The 17,187-nt window shown below is 41.8% G+C and overlaps 1 protein-coding gene across 5 annotated transcripts in view; it reads left to right on the forward strand.

Moving 5' to 3' along the window:
- The window catches only part of LOC133559616 (inactive ubiquitin carboxyl-terminal hydrolase 54-like), a 54,722-nt gene that overhangs the window by 26,985 nt on the left and 10,550 nt on the right, over positions 1 to 17,187 (forward strand). For all 5 annotated transcript variants that reach the window (XM_061911539.1, XM_061911540.1, XM_061911538.1 and 2 more), the window contains 9 exons: positions 1,728 to 1,830; positions 1,902 to 2,048; positions 3,882 to 4,031; positions 8,405 to 8,555; positions 9,884 to 10,048; positions 10,164 to 10,274; positions 10,444 to 10,936; positions 16,669 to 16,763; positions 16,844 to 17,008. In XM_061911539.1, the coding sequence (XP_061767523.1) occupies positions 1,728 to 1,830; positions 1,902 to 2,048; positions 3,882 to 4,031; positions 8,405 to 8,555; positions 9,884 to 10,048; positions 10,164 to 10,274; positions 10,444 to 10,936; positions 16,669 to 16,763; positions 16,844 to 17,008 (1,580 nt within the window). The remainder of the gene's footprint in view (positions 1 to 1,727; positions 1,831 to 1,901; positions 2,049 to 3,881; positions 4,032 to 8,404; positions 8,556 to 9,883; positions 10,049 to 10,163; positions 10,275 to 10,443; positions 10,937 to 16,668; positions 16,764 to 16,843; positions 17,009 to 17,187) is intronic.

Here is a 17,187-nt window from a genome sequence, read left to right on the forward strand (position 1 = left end):
AAAAAAGTAAACCTTCACAGGTGCAAAGGCAGCAATATATGATAAAACAAGCTAAAGAAGGACTTCCCTATTTAAACCCCCCCCCAAAAAAAACCCACTAGGTGAACAGCTGATTTTGCGACTTCCAGGTGCTGATATATCATTTTAATGTAGTTAAAGTGTTATAAATCATCTTTTTATGGTCATTTTAATGTAGTTAAAGTGTTATAAACCATACATTTATGGTCATTTTAATGTAGTTAAAGTGTTATGAATGATACATTTATGGTCATTTTAATGTAGTTAAAGTGTTATAAACCATACATTTATGGTCATTTTAATGTAGGTAAAGTGTCATAAATCACCCTTTTATGGTCATTTTAATGTAGTTAAAGTTTTATAAATCACACTTTTATGATCATTTATCTTCACCTTCATGTTCACCTTCATCTACACCCTTATCTTCATCTTTATCTTCACCTTTATTTTTATCTTCACCTTTATTTTCACCTTCACCTTTATCTTCACGTTCACCTTTATCGTTACCTTCACCTTCATTTTCATCTTAACCTTCACCTTTATCTTCACTTTATCAATCACTTTCTACATTTTCATCTTTATCTTAACTTTCACTTTCACCTTCATTTTCACCTTCACTTTCATCTTCACCTTTATATTCACCTTCATATTCACCTTCATCTTCACCTTTACCTTCACCTTTATCTTCACCATTACCTTCATATGTATATTCACCTTCAACTTCATATTCACCTTCATCTTCTTCTTCGCCTTCATCTTCTTCTTCACCTTCACCTTTATCTTCATCTTCACCTTTATCTTCACCTTCACCTTCATATTCACCTTTATCTTTACTTTCACCTTCATCTTCACCTTTATCTTCACCTTCACCTTCATATTCACCTTTATCTTTACTTTCACCTTCACCTTCACCTTCATATTCACCTTTATATTCACCTTCATATTCACCTTCATCTTCACCTTTACCTTCACCTTTATCTTCACCATTACCTTCATATGTATATTCACCTTCAACTTCATATTCACCTTCATCTTCACCTTCACCTTTACCTTCATCTTCTTCTCCGCGTTCATCTTCTTCTCCGCGTTCATCTTCTTCTTCGCCTTCATCTTCTTCTTCACCTTCACCTTTACCTTCATCTTCTTCTTCACCTCCACCTTTACCTTCATCTTCTTCTTTGCCTTTATCTTCTTCTTCACCTTCACCTTTATCTTCATCTTCACCTTTATTTTCACCTTCACCTTTATCTTCACCTTCACCTTCATATTCACCTTTATATTCACCTTCATATTCACCTTTACCTTCACCTTTATCTTCACCTTCAAATGTATATTCACCTTCAACTTCATATTCACCTTCATCGTCTTCTTCACCTTCACCTTTATCTTCATCTTCACCTTCACCTTTATATTCACCTTCACTTTTATTTTCACCTTCACCTTTATCTTCACCTTCACCTTCATATTCACCTTTATCTTCACCTTTCCCTTCACCTTCATTTTCTTCTTCACCTTCATCTTCACCTTCACCTTTATCTTCATCTTCACCTTCACCTTCATCTTCACCTTTATATTCACCTTCACCTTTATTTCCACCTTCACCTTCATATTCACCTTTATCTTTACCTTCATCTTTACCTTCATCTTCACCTTTATCTTCACCTTCACCCTCACTTTTATCTTCACCTTCACCTTCACCTTGTCCTCAGCAACCAGGCGGTGAAAATGCTGGAGTCCCGACAGAACGCCACCCCTGGAATGTTTGGGGAGTTGCTGAGGAACGCTAGCATGGGCGACCTGCGCAGTTGTCCTGTAAGAAGACACCTGGGAAACCTGGGACAGCTGGCACAGCTGGCACACTAACTCCTGCAACTGTCCCTCAGAGTCAATGCGGCCAGCAGCTGAGGATGGCTCGCGTCCTCCTCAACAGTCCAGAGATCATCACCATCGGTCTGGTTTGGGACTCGGAGCACTCAAACCTGGCAGAGGACGTCATCCACACGCTGGGCACCTGCCTGCACCTGGGAGACGTGCGTCTTTAACCCTTTCATGTCTCTACCACTCACTAACGGACAGAAACGTCCTATTATTTCAAACTGGAGCTTTTATTGCTCCTTCTGAGAAAATCAATTTTTATTTTTTGCAAAAGTCAATGTGTATCATATTTGACACAGCAGGTCACAAAATATATTGTTATCTTATTTTTATAACAACCAAAACATAGTGCAATACGCAGAAATATTTATCATGTAAGTTCCAAACAATAAAAGCTTAAATTCAAATTTTTATCGTTTTCAAAGGATCTTCCATGTCGTCATTATTTGTCATCGACAAAAAAATACATTTTTTTTTCTCATAAGAATCAGAAAGCTATTATTTATTATCTCACACACACTGAGTGATCACCACAAAATAATACAGAACATTTTATATGTATATTTGACCTCTAAATGCACCATATTGTGTAATGTAAACATTATATTTGTTTAATTGCACATGTATATTTTACCTCTAAATGCACCCTATTGTATAATGTAAACATCCATCCATCCATTTTCTACCGCTTATTTCCTTTTTTGGAGTCGCTGGCGCCTATCTCAGCTACAATCGGGGGGTAGGCGGGGTACACCCTGGACAAGTCGCCACCTCATCGCAGATGTAAACATTATATTTGTTTAATTGTATATGTATAATTTATCTCTAAATATTCCATATTGTAATGTAAACATTATATTTGTATTACTGTATCTGTATATTTTACCTCTAAATACACTATATTGTGTAAGACAAAAATATTAGTTTAATTGTATATGTATATTTTACCTCTAAATATACCATATTGTGTATTGTAAACATTATATTTTTTTAATTGTATATGTACATTTTATCTCTAAATATACCATATTGTAAAGTAAAGTAAACATTATATTTGTTTAATTGTTTATGTATATCTTATCTCTAAATAAACCATATTGTAAAGTAAACATATTTTTTTAATTGTATATGTATATTTCACCTCTAAATATACCATATTGTGTAATATAAACACTAAATCTGTTTAATTTTTTATGTATATTTTATCTCTAAATACTCCATATTTTGTGAAGTAAACATTATATTTGTTTAATTGTTTATGTATATTTTATCTCTAAATAAACCATATTGTAAAGTAAACATTATATTTTTTTAATTGTATATGTATATTTCACCTCTAAATATACCATATTGTGTAATATAAACACTAAATTTGTTTAATTCTTTATGTATATTTTACCTCTAAATACTCCATATTTTGTGAAGTAAACATTATATTTGTTTAATTGTATATGTATATTTTACCTCTAAATACACCATATTTTGGAATGTAAATATATTTGTTGAAAATATATAACGACGATGGTATTTATAATGCCTGAAATGCAATAAAATGTCAATTGACTAATTTAAGAGTTACATTACCCTTTATACCTGCTGTCTCAAATTTGATACACACTTTTTTAACACCGCTGTGACAAAATAAATAAAATACATTATGAAATATTAGGTAATTTCACATTGCATCAGCAGATTAACTGTTCATATTGATGTGTCAGTAAAATTTAAAAACATTCTTTTACGTATCCCTTTCAAATGTGGCAAAGTGTCTCTTCAAAAATCAGGCGTGACTGGAGAGCCCTCTAATAAACCAATTATCTCGTGTAATACATGCATCTGATCTGATAGGTCATGCTTTTTAGAAAACCACTAACGACACTGATGATGTTGAGGTCCGAAAAACTTATGTATCACTTATGTTACATTAGGGTTTAAACCTCACCTAACGTAGGTGCGGCGTAACCATGACGACGACGTCTTCCCTGCAGTTGTTCTACAGGGTGACGGAGGAGAAAGCTCGCCAGGCGGAGCTCTACCTAGTGGGCATGGTGTGTTACTACGGCCGACACTACTCCACCTTCTTCTTCCAAACCAAAATCCGACGCTGGATGTACTTTGATGACGCACACGTCAAGGAGGTACGTCTGAATCCATCTAAACTTTTACATTTTTCACAAACATCACAGGACGCATTTTTATGATAATTTGTTAAAAAAAAATCAGGAATGTTTCAATCAAAGTTTATGCTACCGATTCCGATATCAATCATCCACGAATGAGATCGGCCGATACCGATAACATGTATTATGTAAATCGTATATATGTATATATATATATATATATATATATATATATATATATATATATATATATATATATATATATAAATACATATATATATATATATATATATATATATATATATGTATTTATATATATATATAAATACATATATATATATATATATATGCATTTATATATATATATATATATATATATATATATATATATATATATATATATATATATATATATATACATATATATATATATATATATATATATATACAGTGGGGCAAAAAAGTATTTAGTCAGCCACCGATTGTGCAAGTTCTCTCACTTAAAATGATGACAGAGGTCTGTAATTTTCATCATAGGTACACTTCAACTGTGAGAGACAGAATGTGAAAAAAAATTCAGGAATTCACTTTGTAGGAATTTTAAATAATGTATTTGTATATGTGTATATATATGTATATGTGTATATATATGTATGTGTATATATGTGTATATATATGTATATATATATACAGTATCTGTATGTATGTATATATGTATATGTACATACATATATACATATTATATATGTATATATACATATGTATATATACATATATATACATATGTGAATATATATATATATATATACATATGTATATATGTATATATATATACATATATTGCATATATGTGTATATGTGTACATATATGTATATATACATATGTATATGTGTATATACAGTATATACCTACTCAGTGGCCTAGTGGTTAGAGTGTCCGCCCTGAGATCGGTAGGTTGGGAGTTCAAACCCAGGCCGAGTCATACCAAAGATGACAAAAAAATGGGACCCATTGCCTCCCTGCTTGGCACTCAGCATCAAGGGTTGGAATTGGGGGTTAAATCACCATAAATGATTCCCTGGTGTGGCACTGCTGCTGCCCACTGCTCCCCTCACTTCCCAGGTGGTGATCAAGGAGATGGGTCAAATGCAGAGGACACATTTCACCACACCTAGTGTGTGTCACAATCAGTGGTACTTTAATATGTGTGTGTATATATGTATATGTACATATATGTATATATGTGTATATCTACATATACATACATTTAATGTGTGTTTTATATATATATATATAAAACACATTTTTTATATATATATATATACAGTATATGTATATATATATATATTTATATATATATACACATATCTACAACACACATTATACATACATATATATATATATATATATATATTTTATATATATGTATGTATTCACACACACACATATAGTATAGTCCACTGCAGACGTGCATCATGGGTAAAGTATGGAACCAAACATGTCGGTATCGCTCGGAAAGCGTGACGAAACGTTGAATGTTTTTCACACCTCACTTCTCTTCCTCCTTCCCTTTCTCTCCACATTCCTCCTCTACCCGTCATCTTTTTTCAAACTCTTCCGATCCCTTCTTCTCCCGCTCCCGTCCAATCACATTGCCCCGCGCTCTCCGGCCGCCTCACTCGCCGCTGCTTGTCCAAACAAGGATTTCCCGCCATTGTTTTACCAGTGCGGCTGGACAGAACCCAGGGTGTGGTCACACACACACGCACACACACACACGCACACACACACACACACACACACACACACACACACACACACACACTCTTTTGCCCACGCTGCAGTCTCGTTATTTCCGCCGCACAATTGGCGCTACAAGTTTTGGATCCGCGGAGCTGGAGGTGGATTGTTTTTGAAGACGGAAGGAAAAGTTGAAATAGAAAATTTATAGATCTCCGTAGAACAACAACAAAAAAAAAAAAACGGTTGTCTCAAGGACCAACTTGTTTTTATTCGGCTGCTGCGTGATGTTTTCCGGGCAGACGGCACATCTTTGCTGAGGTGGGAACTAACTGACTGAAACTATTATCTGATACTAAATAGGTTTTAAGAGCTAAGATTGATGTTGTTGTTTATGTTCATGATGTTTTAAGTAAATTCAAGATGCCAGTTGATGCCGAACATACAATTACAATATGATACATCCCATAATTGCAGTTTCCCATCACAGCGTGTCCGGATAGGAGTAGGTAGAAGCAGCGCTGACCCATCCTACCCCTTTTTTCGTGTCGCAGCAACTACTAACACGTGTGTTATGACTCTTTCTGTAACACAACACTGAATACATGAATACAAATATAAATGAGTAAGTAAACAATTAACCCTTGTGTGGTGTTCGGGTCTCTGGGACCCGTTTTTCATTTTTATTAAAAGAAAAATGACACAATTAATTTTTCAAACTGAGACTCACGGATTTTGACTCCTTTTCTGTGAAGAACATTTATCAGAATATATTTTTAATGACCACACACCATACACCCCTCCTCCCTACATATTTCTATTACATATAAGATGTCTAGACCTGGGGAGTGTAGGTACACAGAACATCAGAGGATCAAATGTGCGAGAATATGAGAGCAGAGAGCGTTGACAAACAATGTTGTAACCTTGTGTGGTAACTGCAGGTGCAGAATCACAAAAGAAGAATCCCTGTGGGATGCAGAAACTGGCAGAGAAATTTTCCAGGCCTAGACAGGAAGAGGACAGAGTGTATGTACACACAACATCAGATGGTTGAATGTGCGAGAAAATTAGAGCAGACAGGGTTGACAGATAATGTTGCAACCTCGTGTGGGAACTGCAGGTGCAGAAACACAAAAGAAGAAGCCCTGTGGGATGCAAAAACTGGCAGACAAATTTTCCAGGCCTAAACAGGAGGACAGAGTGTAGTTACACAGAACATCAGAGGGTCAAATGTGCGAGAAAATGAGAGCAGACAGTCTTGACAAACAATGTTGCAACCTTGTGTGGGAACCGCAGGTGCAAAAACACAAAAGAAGGATTCCTGTGGGATGCAGAAACTGGCAGAGAGATTTTCCAGGCCTAGACAGGAGGAGGACAGAGTGTAGTTACACAGAACATCAGAGGGTCAAATGTGCGAGAAAAGGAGAGCAGAGAGCCTTGACAAACAATGTTGCAACCTTGTGTGGGAATTTCCGCAAAACTGTGAATTTTTCCAGTTTAAAAAACAACTATTTTTTTTGTACTGATTAAGAGGAATGTTTGGACGGTGGCACGATTGAAGTGGGTTGAAAAATGTGGAAGGCGTAGTCTTTGATTGATTAATTAAAACTTTTATTAGTAGATTGCACAGTACAGTACAGATTCCGTACAATTGACCACTAAATGGCTCTCCAACTTGTCGACGTTAATCAAATCACGGTAGAGTCGACAGAGAAAAGGGTGAAAAAAACTGGAATTCTGGGAAGTCCTGGAATTTTTTTTTTCCCTTTAGTTTGAATGTCCAGGATGGGTGGAATACATTGAAGGTGTAATGGTTTGAATCGGTTGAAAAATGTGGAAATGATGGAAGTCTGAAAAATGGCCAATTCATTTTGAATGGGAAAAATTTCCCGGAAAACCTGGATTTCTGGGAAATCAGTGATTTTTTTGGGAATTTGTCAAGGGAAAGCCCACGATTCCTGAATAAGCTGAACAGTTTGAGAAGTTGGAATGGTTTGAATTAGGGGGGGGGCATGTGGAAAGTAGAGCCGGAGAAGAAGAAAAAGTACAAGAATAATAAATAGATGCATTTTCGTGTAGAAAAGCATGTGTGAATGTTTTGGAGCATTCACACAATGACTTATTGTTATGTCATCCCTGCAAATGATAAAAAATAATAACACAAGATATATCACCTGGATAGCAGTTATCATAAATACCTCTGTTGAGGTTGCCCTCTAGTGCGTTCTTCGGACCCCCACCCACTTTCATTCAGGGTATAACACTGTTTTATTTTCATCAATTCTGCCAGGCTTTTACTTTGCAGCATATGTATTTTTCTGTCTCTGGCTCCCACTCCAACTCCAACTACGTATCTCATACCGGCTGCTGCTAATAAGGGCGACAGGTGATTAGACAACAATGCCCACCTGGGCCATCTACACACCTGTCCCTGTCTTAGAGGCCGATCCTGGCACAGAAAAAAATTGATGAATAATTGCAGTACAGAATACATATATTTTCAATATAATATGTATTAACACACACAGAAGTAGTGAAAATTGGTACCGTCAAGTACTAGGAATCGGGTCCAAATATGTACAATACCCACCTGGAGCAAAGGTGTAAGGACGACACGCCACAAACACGTTTCCTTCTCCTCCCAAAGATCGGTCCCAAGTGGAAGGACGTGGTGTCGCGCTGCATCAAGGGCCACTACCAGCCCCTCCTGCTGCTGTACGCCGACCCGCGCGGGACCCCCGTGTCGGCCCGGGATCTGCAGCACATCACCAAGGCGTGCTACGACAGCGAGGACTCGGGTAACTACAACACAGCTAGGAGTCGTAGTAGTAGCACAGCAGCGCACCATCAGGTAACTACACTGGCATCAGTAGTACTTGTAGTAGTAGCAATGCTAGTACTGTATATTCCGGACTATAGAGCGTATTGCTGTATAAGCCACACTCACTAAAATTTAGAAGAAAATAATATTTTCACATATATTAGCCACACTGGACTATAAACTGTTGTAAAATTAGTTATATACACATAAATATTTAGTAAATGTGTATTTACATACAACAGTTGTTTCCTAACTATGTCTGTAACACGGCAGTAAAACGGCTGATCAAACAAAACGGAAGCCATCGTCTTAGACCCACGAGCTGCGGAGGCTCGCTTTCCAATCAGTTAAACAGATGAATGAAGAACCTATACGAGTTAAAACGCTACGGACGACGAGAAGACTGAATGGCAATTGTACTTCCGGTCGAAAGCTCAGTCTACACAGTGGGACAATGCAGTACCTGCAGTGAGCGAACTCGTCCAAAAGATGGCGCCATAGCACAAACAATACCAGACCTTTTCAGTGTCTTTATTTTGTCTTGTTTTTAAACTATTTGCATTATGGTCGTCAGCAAAAACAAATCCATTTATTAGCGACTTATAGTCCGGAATTCTCGGCAATACTCGTAGAAATGCTGGAGTAATAGTTTCATTAATCAATATTTCCACTGTGACGTGTTTGGTGAGTTTACTGAGGATTTTATGAAACTGAAATAATACACAAAATAATGCCATTGTAAGTTATTAATCCTAACACAGATACTCGTAAACGTGTTAGCGTATTAGTTAATGCTATCAACTCTAGCTTGATTACATTACGATAGCACGTGCAAATATGCACAAAAACACTTTTACAGACATCACACAATGGGACGCGTCAATAAGTAAGAATTGGTTTAGTTATAGTGTAAAGTAGAAACGCTATGGACGGTAAGATGACGATATGGTACTTTTACTTCTGGCTGAAAGCACTAAATGAGAGAAGACTTCATTTCAGTGTCTTTGTGTGTTTTAATAAAAAAACTATTGGCATTATGGCCATTGGTGATTAAAATTCCATAAATGAGCTGCACCGTTTTATAAGCCACAGGTTTCAAAGCGTAGGAAAAAAGTAGCGGCTTATAGTCCGGAATTTACGGTACTCGTAGTACTGTAGTAGTGGTAGTACGTGTAGTGCTGTAGCTAGCCACTTGGAAGTGTTTGTTGTCGTGACTGTAGTGGTACCCGTGGTGTAGTGTTAGTGGTGTGTACTTGTGTGTACTCCCACACACTCCCTCACTAACCCCGCCCCCCCCTTTCCCAGGCCGCGAGCCGTCAATCTCAAGCGACACTCGCACCGACTCTTCGACGGAGAGCACCTCGTCCCGGCAGCCCCCCCACTGGCAGCATGACTCCCAGGCCTCCGCCGTCCGCCGGCCACGCCCCGACGGGCCGCGCCACGCCTCGCTCTGCAGCTTGGATGCCGTAGGTGGGTGCCGGCCCCGCGCCCCGCCTCCCTGATCGCCGCCATGCTCATCAACTCATTTGTCACACTCGGGTTCTAACTCACGGTTTGTTATTTGAAACACGCTTGTGTCGCCAAGGCAACGGGACGGACGCCGCTCCGCGGAAGGGAGGCGGGGCCAGAGACAGGAGGCGCCTCCGGCAATCTAAAGCCGACCAGGGAGCCTCGTCAGCCGGTTACCACAGTGAGGGTAGGCGGAGCTAAGCCCCGTGTGGGCGGCGGCAGGTTTTGAAAAATAGGCATGGACTAGTCTGTGTGGACGTCATCCGCCATGTTGGATCATGTGACATCATCTCTCATCCCGCTGTTTTTCCTGCCAATTGTCTTAAGTGGCCCCCTCTTACTCCTCCCTCCTGCAGGGGAGACGCTGAAGGAGCAGCAGGTTCCTCGCCAAGCCCCTCGGTCTTCTTCAGGCAACCTCCTGCGGGACTTCAAGGAGACCATGAGCAGCATCCTCCACAGCCGGCCCCTCTCCTCCTCCTCCACCGCCTCCCTGCCGGCCGCCGCCATCGCCTCCGAATCCAAATCCGCCTCGTCGGGCAGGCCCCGGCCGGCGTGGAGGCCCCGCAGGGAGGCGCTGAACATCGACAGCATCTTCGCCAGGGAGAGGAGGAGCAGGCAGGCCGGCTACAGCCCGCTGGAGAGAGGTCTCGCCTCGGAGGACGGCGGCAGCGGAGCCGCCTACACGGCCAATCGGGGGGCGGCGTCCGTCTCCTCCTGGACTCTCCCGGCAGGGGGCGGTAGAGAGCAGGCCCCGCCTCCCAGGCTCATCCAGAGGATGGAGAGCGGCTACGAGAGCAGCGAGAGGAACAGCGGCAGTCCCACCAGCCTGGATCTCAGCCTGGGAGAAAGGTCAGATCATTGCGCAATAGTCCAGCCAACTTCAAATGTCCGATAAAGGCTTTTTTTGCCCATATTCCGATATTGTCCAAGTCTTAATTACCGATTCCGATATCAACCGATACCGATATATACAGTGGTGGAATGAACACATTATTATGCCAAATTTTTTTGTGATGCCCCGCTGGATGCATTAAACAATGTAACAACATTTTCCAAAATAAATCAACTCAAGTTATGGAAAAAAGTGCCAACATGGCAGTGCCGTATTTATTATTGAAGTCACAAAGTGCATCAGATGAGGAGGCGACTTGTCCAGGGTGTATCCCGCCTTCCCCCCGAATGCAGCTGAGATAGTCTCAAGCACCCCCCCGCGACCTCAAAAAAGGGACAAGCGGTACAAAATTGATGGGACCAAGTTCATTATATTTTTTAACATGCCCTAAAGGGGAACATTATCACAATTTCAAAAGAGTTAAAAACAATAAAAATCAGTTCCAAGTGGCTTGTTGTATTTTTTTAATTTTTTTTCAAAATTTTACCGGTCCCGGATTATCCCTAAAAAAAAAGCTTTAAATTGCCTTTTTTTCGCTCTCTGCGAAGACACTATCCATTTTCCTGTGACGTCACACAGTGCTGCCAATGTAAACAAACAATGGCGAATAGCACAGCAAGATATAGCGACATTAGCTCGGATTCAGACTCGGATTTCAGCGGTTTAAGCGATTCAACAGATTACGCATGTTTTGAAACGAATGGTTGGAGTATGAAAGTATTGAAGAAGAAACTGAAGCTATTGAGCGAATAGCTTTTGACGCTATTCATAGCCATAGCATGGCCGAATAGCTGCGTTAGCATCGCCGGTAAAATGTGCAGACCAAACGATCAGGACTTTCGCATCTTGTGACACTAGAGCAGGGGTAGGGAACTTATGGCTCTCGAGCCAGATGTGGCTCTTAAGATGACTGCATCTGGCTTTCAGATAAATTCTAGCTGACATTGCTTAACACGATAAGAAATTAATAATTCCGCTGGTAATCCCATTGTTAAAAACAATGTTCACATTATAAAACATTCTCATGCATTTTAAGCCATCTATCTGTTTCTACCGCACCTGTTCAAAAATGGTCAAAAGTATTTTATTTAATGTTGGGTAGCTTTGTAATAACAATGTTATTAAAAAGAATAAGGACTTTTTATACTCTAAAAATGTTGGCGTTACTTAAAAATGCACGCATTTAGTTGCAATCAGGGAAAGTCCAAATAAAAGAGGAGGCGTAGAAATATTTTGTCAGAGCATGGGACAACACTGTACAAGGGTACAATTCTGCGCGTTTCTCCTCATTGAGCTAAATTGAATACTGTCTCTGTTTAGTTACTTGCTTCTTGTCTGTTTAATAGGCGTCATCAGTGTTTTAACCTGACCGTTGTATTCGGCGTTAAAAATATTACACGGCTCTCACGGAAATACATTTTAAAATGTTTGGCTTTCATGGCTCTCTCAGCCAAAAAGGTTCCCGACCCCTGCACTATCCATCCATCCATTTTCTACCGCTTATTCCCTTTCGGGGTCGCGGGGGGCGCTGGCGCCTATCTCAGCTACAATCGGGCGGAAGGCAGGGTACACCCTGGACAAGTCGCCACCTCATCGCAGGGCCAACACAGATAGACAGACAACATTCACACTCACATTCAAGAGCAACTTAAATCCATCGATTGGTAAGTGTTTTTTCTCGCATTAAAAGTGGGTGGAAGGAAGCCTAATATAGTTGCAAATGCATCTGCAGGTTAGCCGTATATCTCTGTGCCATATCTGCTTTAGCACCGCCGGTAAATAGCATATTAGCATCGATTAGCATGGCATGTTAGCATCGATTAGCTGGCAGTCACGCTGCGACCAAATATGTCTGATTAGCGCATAAGTCAACAACATCAACAAAACTCACCTTTGTGATTTTGTTGACTATTGTTGCAAATGCATCTGCAGGTTATCCATACATCTCTGTGCCATGTCTGTCATTGCCGGTAAAATGTGCAGACACTCCGGCACATTGAATGGGGGTCTGGCGGCAGATTTCTTGCCACTTTCGCATCTTCGGGCCAGTGGTGCAACTTGAATCCCTCCCTGTTAGTGTTGTTACACCCTCCGACAACACACCGACGAGGCATGATGTCTCCAAGGTTCCGAAAAATAGTCGAAAAAACGGAAAATAACAGAGCTGAGACCCGGTGTTTGCAATGTGTTGAAAATGAAAATGGCGGCTGTATTACCTCGGTGACGTCACGTTCTGACGTCATCGCCAAAAGAGCCATAAACAGAAAGGCGTTTAATTTGCCAAAATTCACCCATTTAGAGTTCGGAAATCGGTTAAAAAAATATATAGTCTTTTTTCTGCACCATCAAGGTATATATTGACGCTTACATAGGTCTGGTGATAATGTTCCCCTTTAAAACAGCTTGGAATATGGAACATGCGCTCCCTGAGATGATCCTAATACCCACTACAACTACGGGAAATACTATACTTTGACTTTTACAAAATGCATTATTTTTTTTTTTTACGGCTGCTGCTATGGCGTCACATTAGTGCCAAAAATCTAAGCGCATAAAAACAGTTATCGCGCTAATTTTTCACTTCGCGCGCGCTTGCGACACCCTTTTGCACGCGTGTGGTGCTTCAGCGCGCGCGTGTGGTGCTTCAGCGCGCGCGCGCGGTGCCATTTTGCGCGCGCGATTCACCTTTTTGCGCGCGCGCGGTGCCTATATGTGCGCGCTCCGTCTCGGTCTGGCATCTCTCCTCGCGCTCTCATGTTTGTTTTGGCACTTTGGGGGCGGGAATGGTTAGACGGCCCCTTCTTTCTGATTGGCTCTGAGCGCTATCAGTCAATGGCAACGTGGCGGCCATCTTACCTCAGGCAGCTGGCCCCGCCCAGTACATAGTTGTCAAGGAATATGTACTATTTAAATAACCATAACTTGCTCAATTTTCAACTCATTTCAAACGGTTTGATTTGTTATAAATGTCAGGTTTTCATGGTGCTATCATGGCTGAACAAGTAAGTCTTACACTATTATCTCTCAGATTTAATTTGCCTAATGTATGGAGCTAGCTTTTTTTGTTGTTTTTTGAAATACATATTTTTAACTCTGCCATCTATACTGATCTGGGCTGATATCTAATTTTCCATAGTTTGAGTTTTTTGCATTGGCCCTCAGCTATTTTTGCCTGACCAAACAAAAAGAATAACCGCCCGCAAAGTGCCAAAACGAAGACGGCGCGCGCGCACATAGGCACCGCGCGCACGCAAAAAGGCGCCGCACGCGCACACAAAGGCACTACACGCGCGCAAAAGGGTGTCGCGCGCGCGCACGAAGTGGAGAATCAGCGCACGATAACAGTTTTTATGCGCTTGGATTTTTGGCACTAATGTGACGCCATATGCTGCCCTTTTACACAGTTCGAGAGGATTACTTAATTGTGCCCAGCTAGGCTGTCCATGCACCTGATGATAATTGCGGCATCGATCTCGGCGTGCCCCCGCCTCGCTGCTTGCTGGCCCTCCCCGCCTTTTCGCCGCCATTTTGGAGGGGGCTCTGGGGTGCCCCGCCTCGCTGTCGGACTGCCGGCTCCGCCTCTCCACAATTACAATTTAAAAAATTGATTGAAAGAGCACGCACTTGGCGCGATGATGTCTTGTTGTCGATGGAAAAATGCATTTTTAGGCCATATGCTTTACCTGAGCGGCTAGGAGACCCCAAGAGTAACAAGCGCTGGCCTTGTTGCCTTTCCATTAATTAAGAACAAGAAATTAGTTTTTAGTATAAGTTTGCTGGTTTCAAGAAATGTAATGTCGAGCGCATATTGCCCTGGAGTTTACAGTTACGGTAGCACAATCACATCATGACTGTCGTGTAACACGTCCGATTCGCCCAGCGACTCTCTTTCAGAGTATCAGCGCTGGGGTCCAGTGCACCACGGTTTTGTATTGTCGCTCGGTCCTTTGGCGGAGTGCTTCGGAAGCTGTCGGACCGCTCATCTCCCCGGCGCTGGGGGAGGGAGCGAGAGAGAGACACACACACAGTGACAGATGTGATAGTAAAATTACTTATACTCGTTTAAATAGATGATGTTCTTTGAACTGGGTACCAAAAGTTGTTTATTGGGCTCAGGAATGTGACACTTAGCAAGAGATCTCTTATCTGATCAAGCTCTGTGTCCTGTGTCTTTGATGTGACATGTGGACTATAGTTGACCTGGGCATGTGTTTTTCCTCTTCCTGACCCCCAACAGAGCTAAATTGTTCCCCTTTCCTGAGTGACCCCCCCACCTTCTGGGCAAACGACACCCTCTCCCCTTGACAGGACCTTGGGCATTCATTCCACTGGGGTACTGTATGTTAATGAGCATGGAGGGTGGGACTTCTGAGAATATATAATTGTCATGTCAAATTCTAAAGGAGTGAGAACAAGCTGGAACGAACGGATGTGTCGTTCTGGTTTGGTCTCGCTTTGCAAAGCTTGTTATTATTTGTTTCTTACTTTAATAAATAATTTTAAAGCTATTTGTCACTAAAGGATCGTCTTTAAGAAATTTCCACGACACAGACAGCACTCGAGAGAGAGAGAGCGAGTAGGCGGGCGAGCGAGGGAGGCAGGAAGAGCCTGTGCGGGTCTAGTGGAAAAGCGGAAAAACGTCTCTCTCCTTGCATCACAATGCAGGTGACGTCAATGTTCGGCCCATTGGTAGATTGGTAGATTCCTCCAGCTCCGCACACAACGCTGTCAAGCACCATTTATATAAAATTTGCGGGCTGCATTAACATTAAACTTTCATATTAAGGTGGGGGCCGCAAAATAACCTTTCGTGGTCCGCAATTGGCCCAAGGGCCGCATGTCTGAGACCCCTGTATTAGAGCATACTTGCCAACCTAGAGACCTCCGAATTCGGGAGATGGAAGGGGGGGAAGGCGGGGTTTGGTGGTAGCGGGGGTGTATATTGTAGCGTCCCGGAAGAGTTAGTGCTGCAAGGTATTCTGGGTATTTGTTCTGTTGTGTTTATGTTGTGTTACGGTGCGGATGTACTCCCGAAATGTGTTTGTCATTCTCGTTTGGTGTGGGTTCACAGCGTGGCGCATATTTGTAATAGTGTTAAAGTTGTTTATACGGCCGCCGTCAGTGTGACATGTATGGCTGTTGACCAAGTATGCGTTGCATTCATTTATGTGTGTGTAAAAGCCGTAGATGTTATGTGACTGGGCCTATATTATCGGACATCTTTAGTTGATACTGTTACCTGAGTGGCTGTTAGCGTGTCACTCCTACTCATTACTGATCACCTGGGTTGCTCGGTTACCAGAGAAGGAGAGCCAACCTTGCTTCCATACTTCCTCTTTCTTCCCACTAAGAAGAAATACAACTATTTATTGGACACTTTTTTTATTGCGTGTCTATCGCGATATATATTGATATCGATTTATGTCAATCTTTTAGGATGTGGCTTGGTTGTTAGAATGGCCGTGCCAGCAACTTCAGGGTTCCAGGTTCAATCCCCGCTTCTGCCATCCTAGTCACTGCCGTTGTGTCCTTGGGCAAGACACTCTACCCACCTGCTCCCAGTGCCACCCACACTGGTTTAAATGTAACCTAGATATTGGGTTTCACTACGTAAAAGCGCTTTGAGTCAATAGAGAAAAAGCGCTATATAAATATAATTCACTTCATTTCACATCTGTCCGCCCTATAGGAAGTGCGCGGCGAAGACGTCGCCCTCTTCGGGACCGCCATGGAAGAACACGTGGCCCAAAGACCCCAGCTCCTCCGCCTCCAGGGCGAGCCCGGGTAGGAGTTTGACTCTATGTCGGCGGCCGATTGCGTCCCTGCTGACGAGCATGCTCCATGTCCCCGACGTGTGTGAACAGCGCCCCCCGCGGGCCGCAGCGAGCTGGACCAGCTGCAGGAGGAGGTGCTGAGGAGGGCGCGGGAGGAGGAGCGGCAGCGGCAGCAGGAGAAAGACAGGGAGGCGGCGCTCGGCTTCAACCCGCGACCCAGCAAGTACCTGGACCTGGACCAGCTGCAGATCCAAGGTACACGCACACACACACACACACACACACACACACACACACACACACACACACACACACACACACACACACTTCTCCCCTTTCAGTCATACAATGTTTATAAATTTAAACCCAGACAATAACTCCCCACAAAGGTGTGTGTGTGTGTTCTTGTATTTTTACCCTTCGTGGGACGTCAA

This window comes from Nerophis ophidion, linkage group LG09, assembly GCF_033978795.1.
Source record: "Nerophis ophidion isolate RoL-2023_Sa linkage group LG09, RoL_Noph_v1.0, whole genome shotgun sequence".
Classification (NCBI taxonomy): Eukaryota; Metazoa; Chordata; class Actinopteri; order Syngnathiformes; family Syngnathidae; genus Nerophis; species Nerophis ophidion.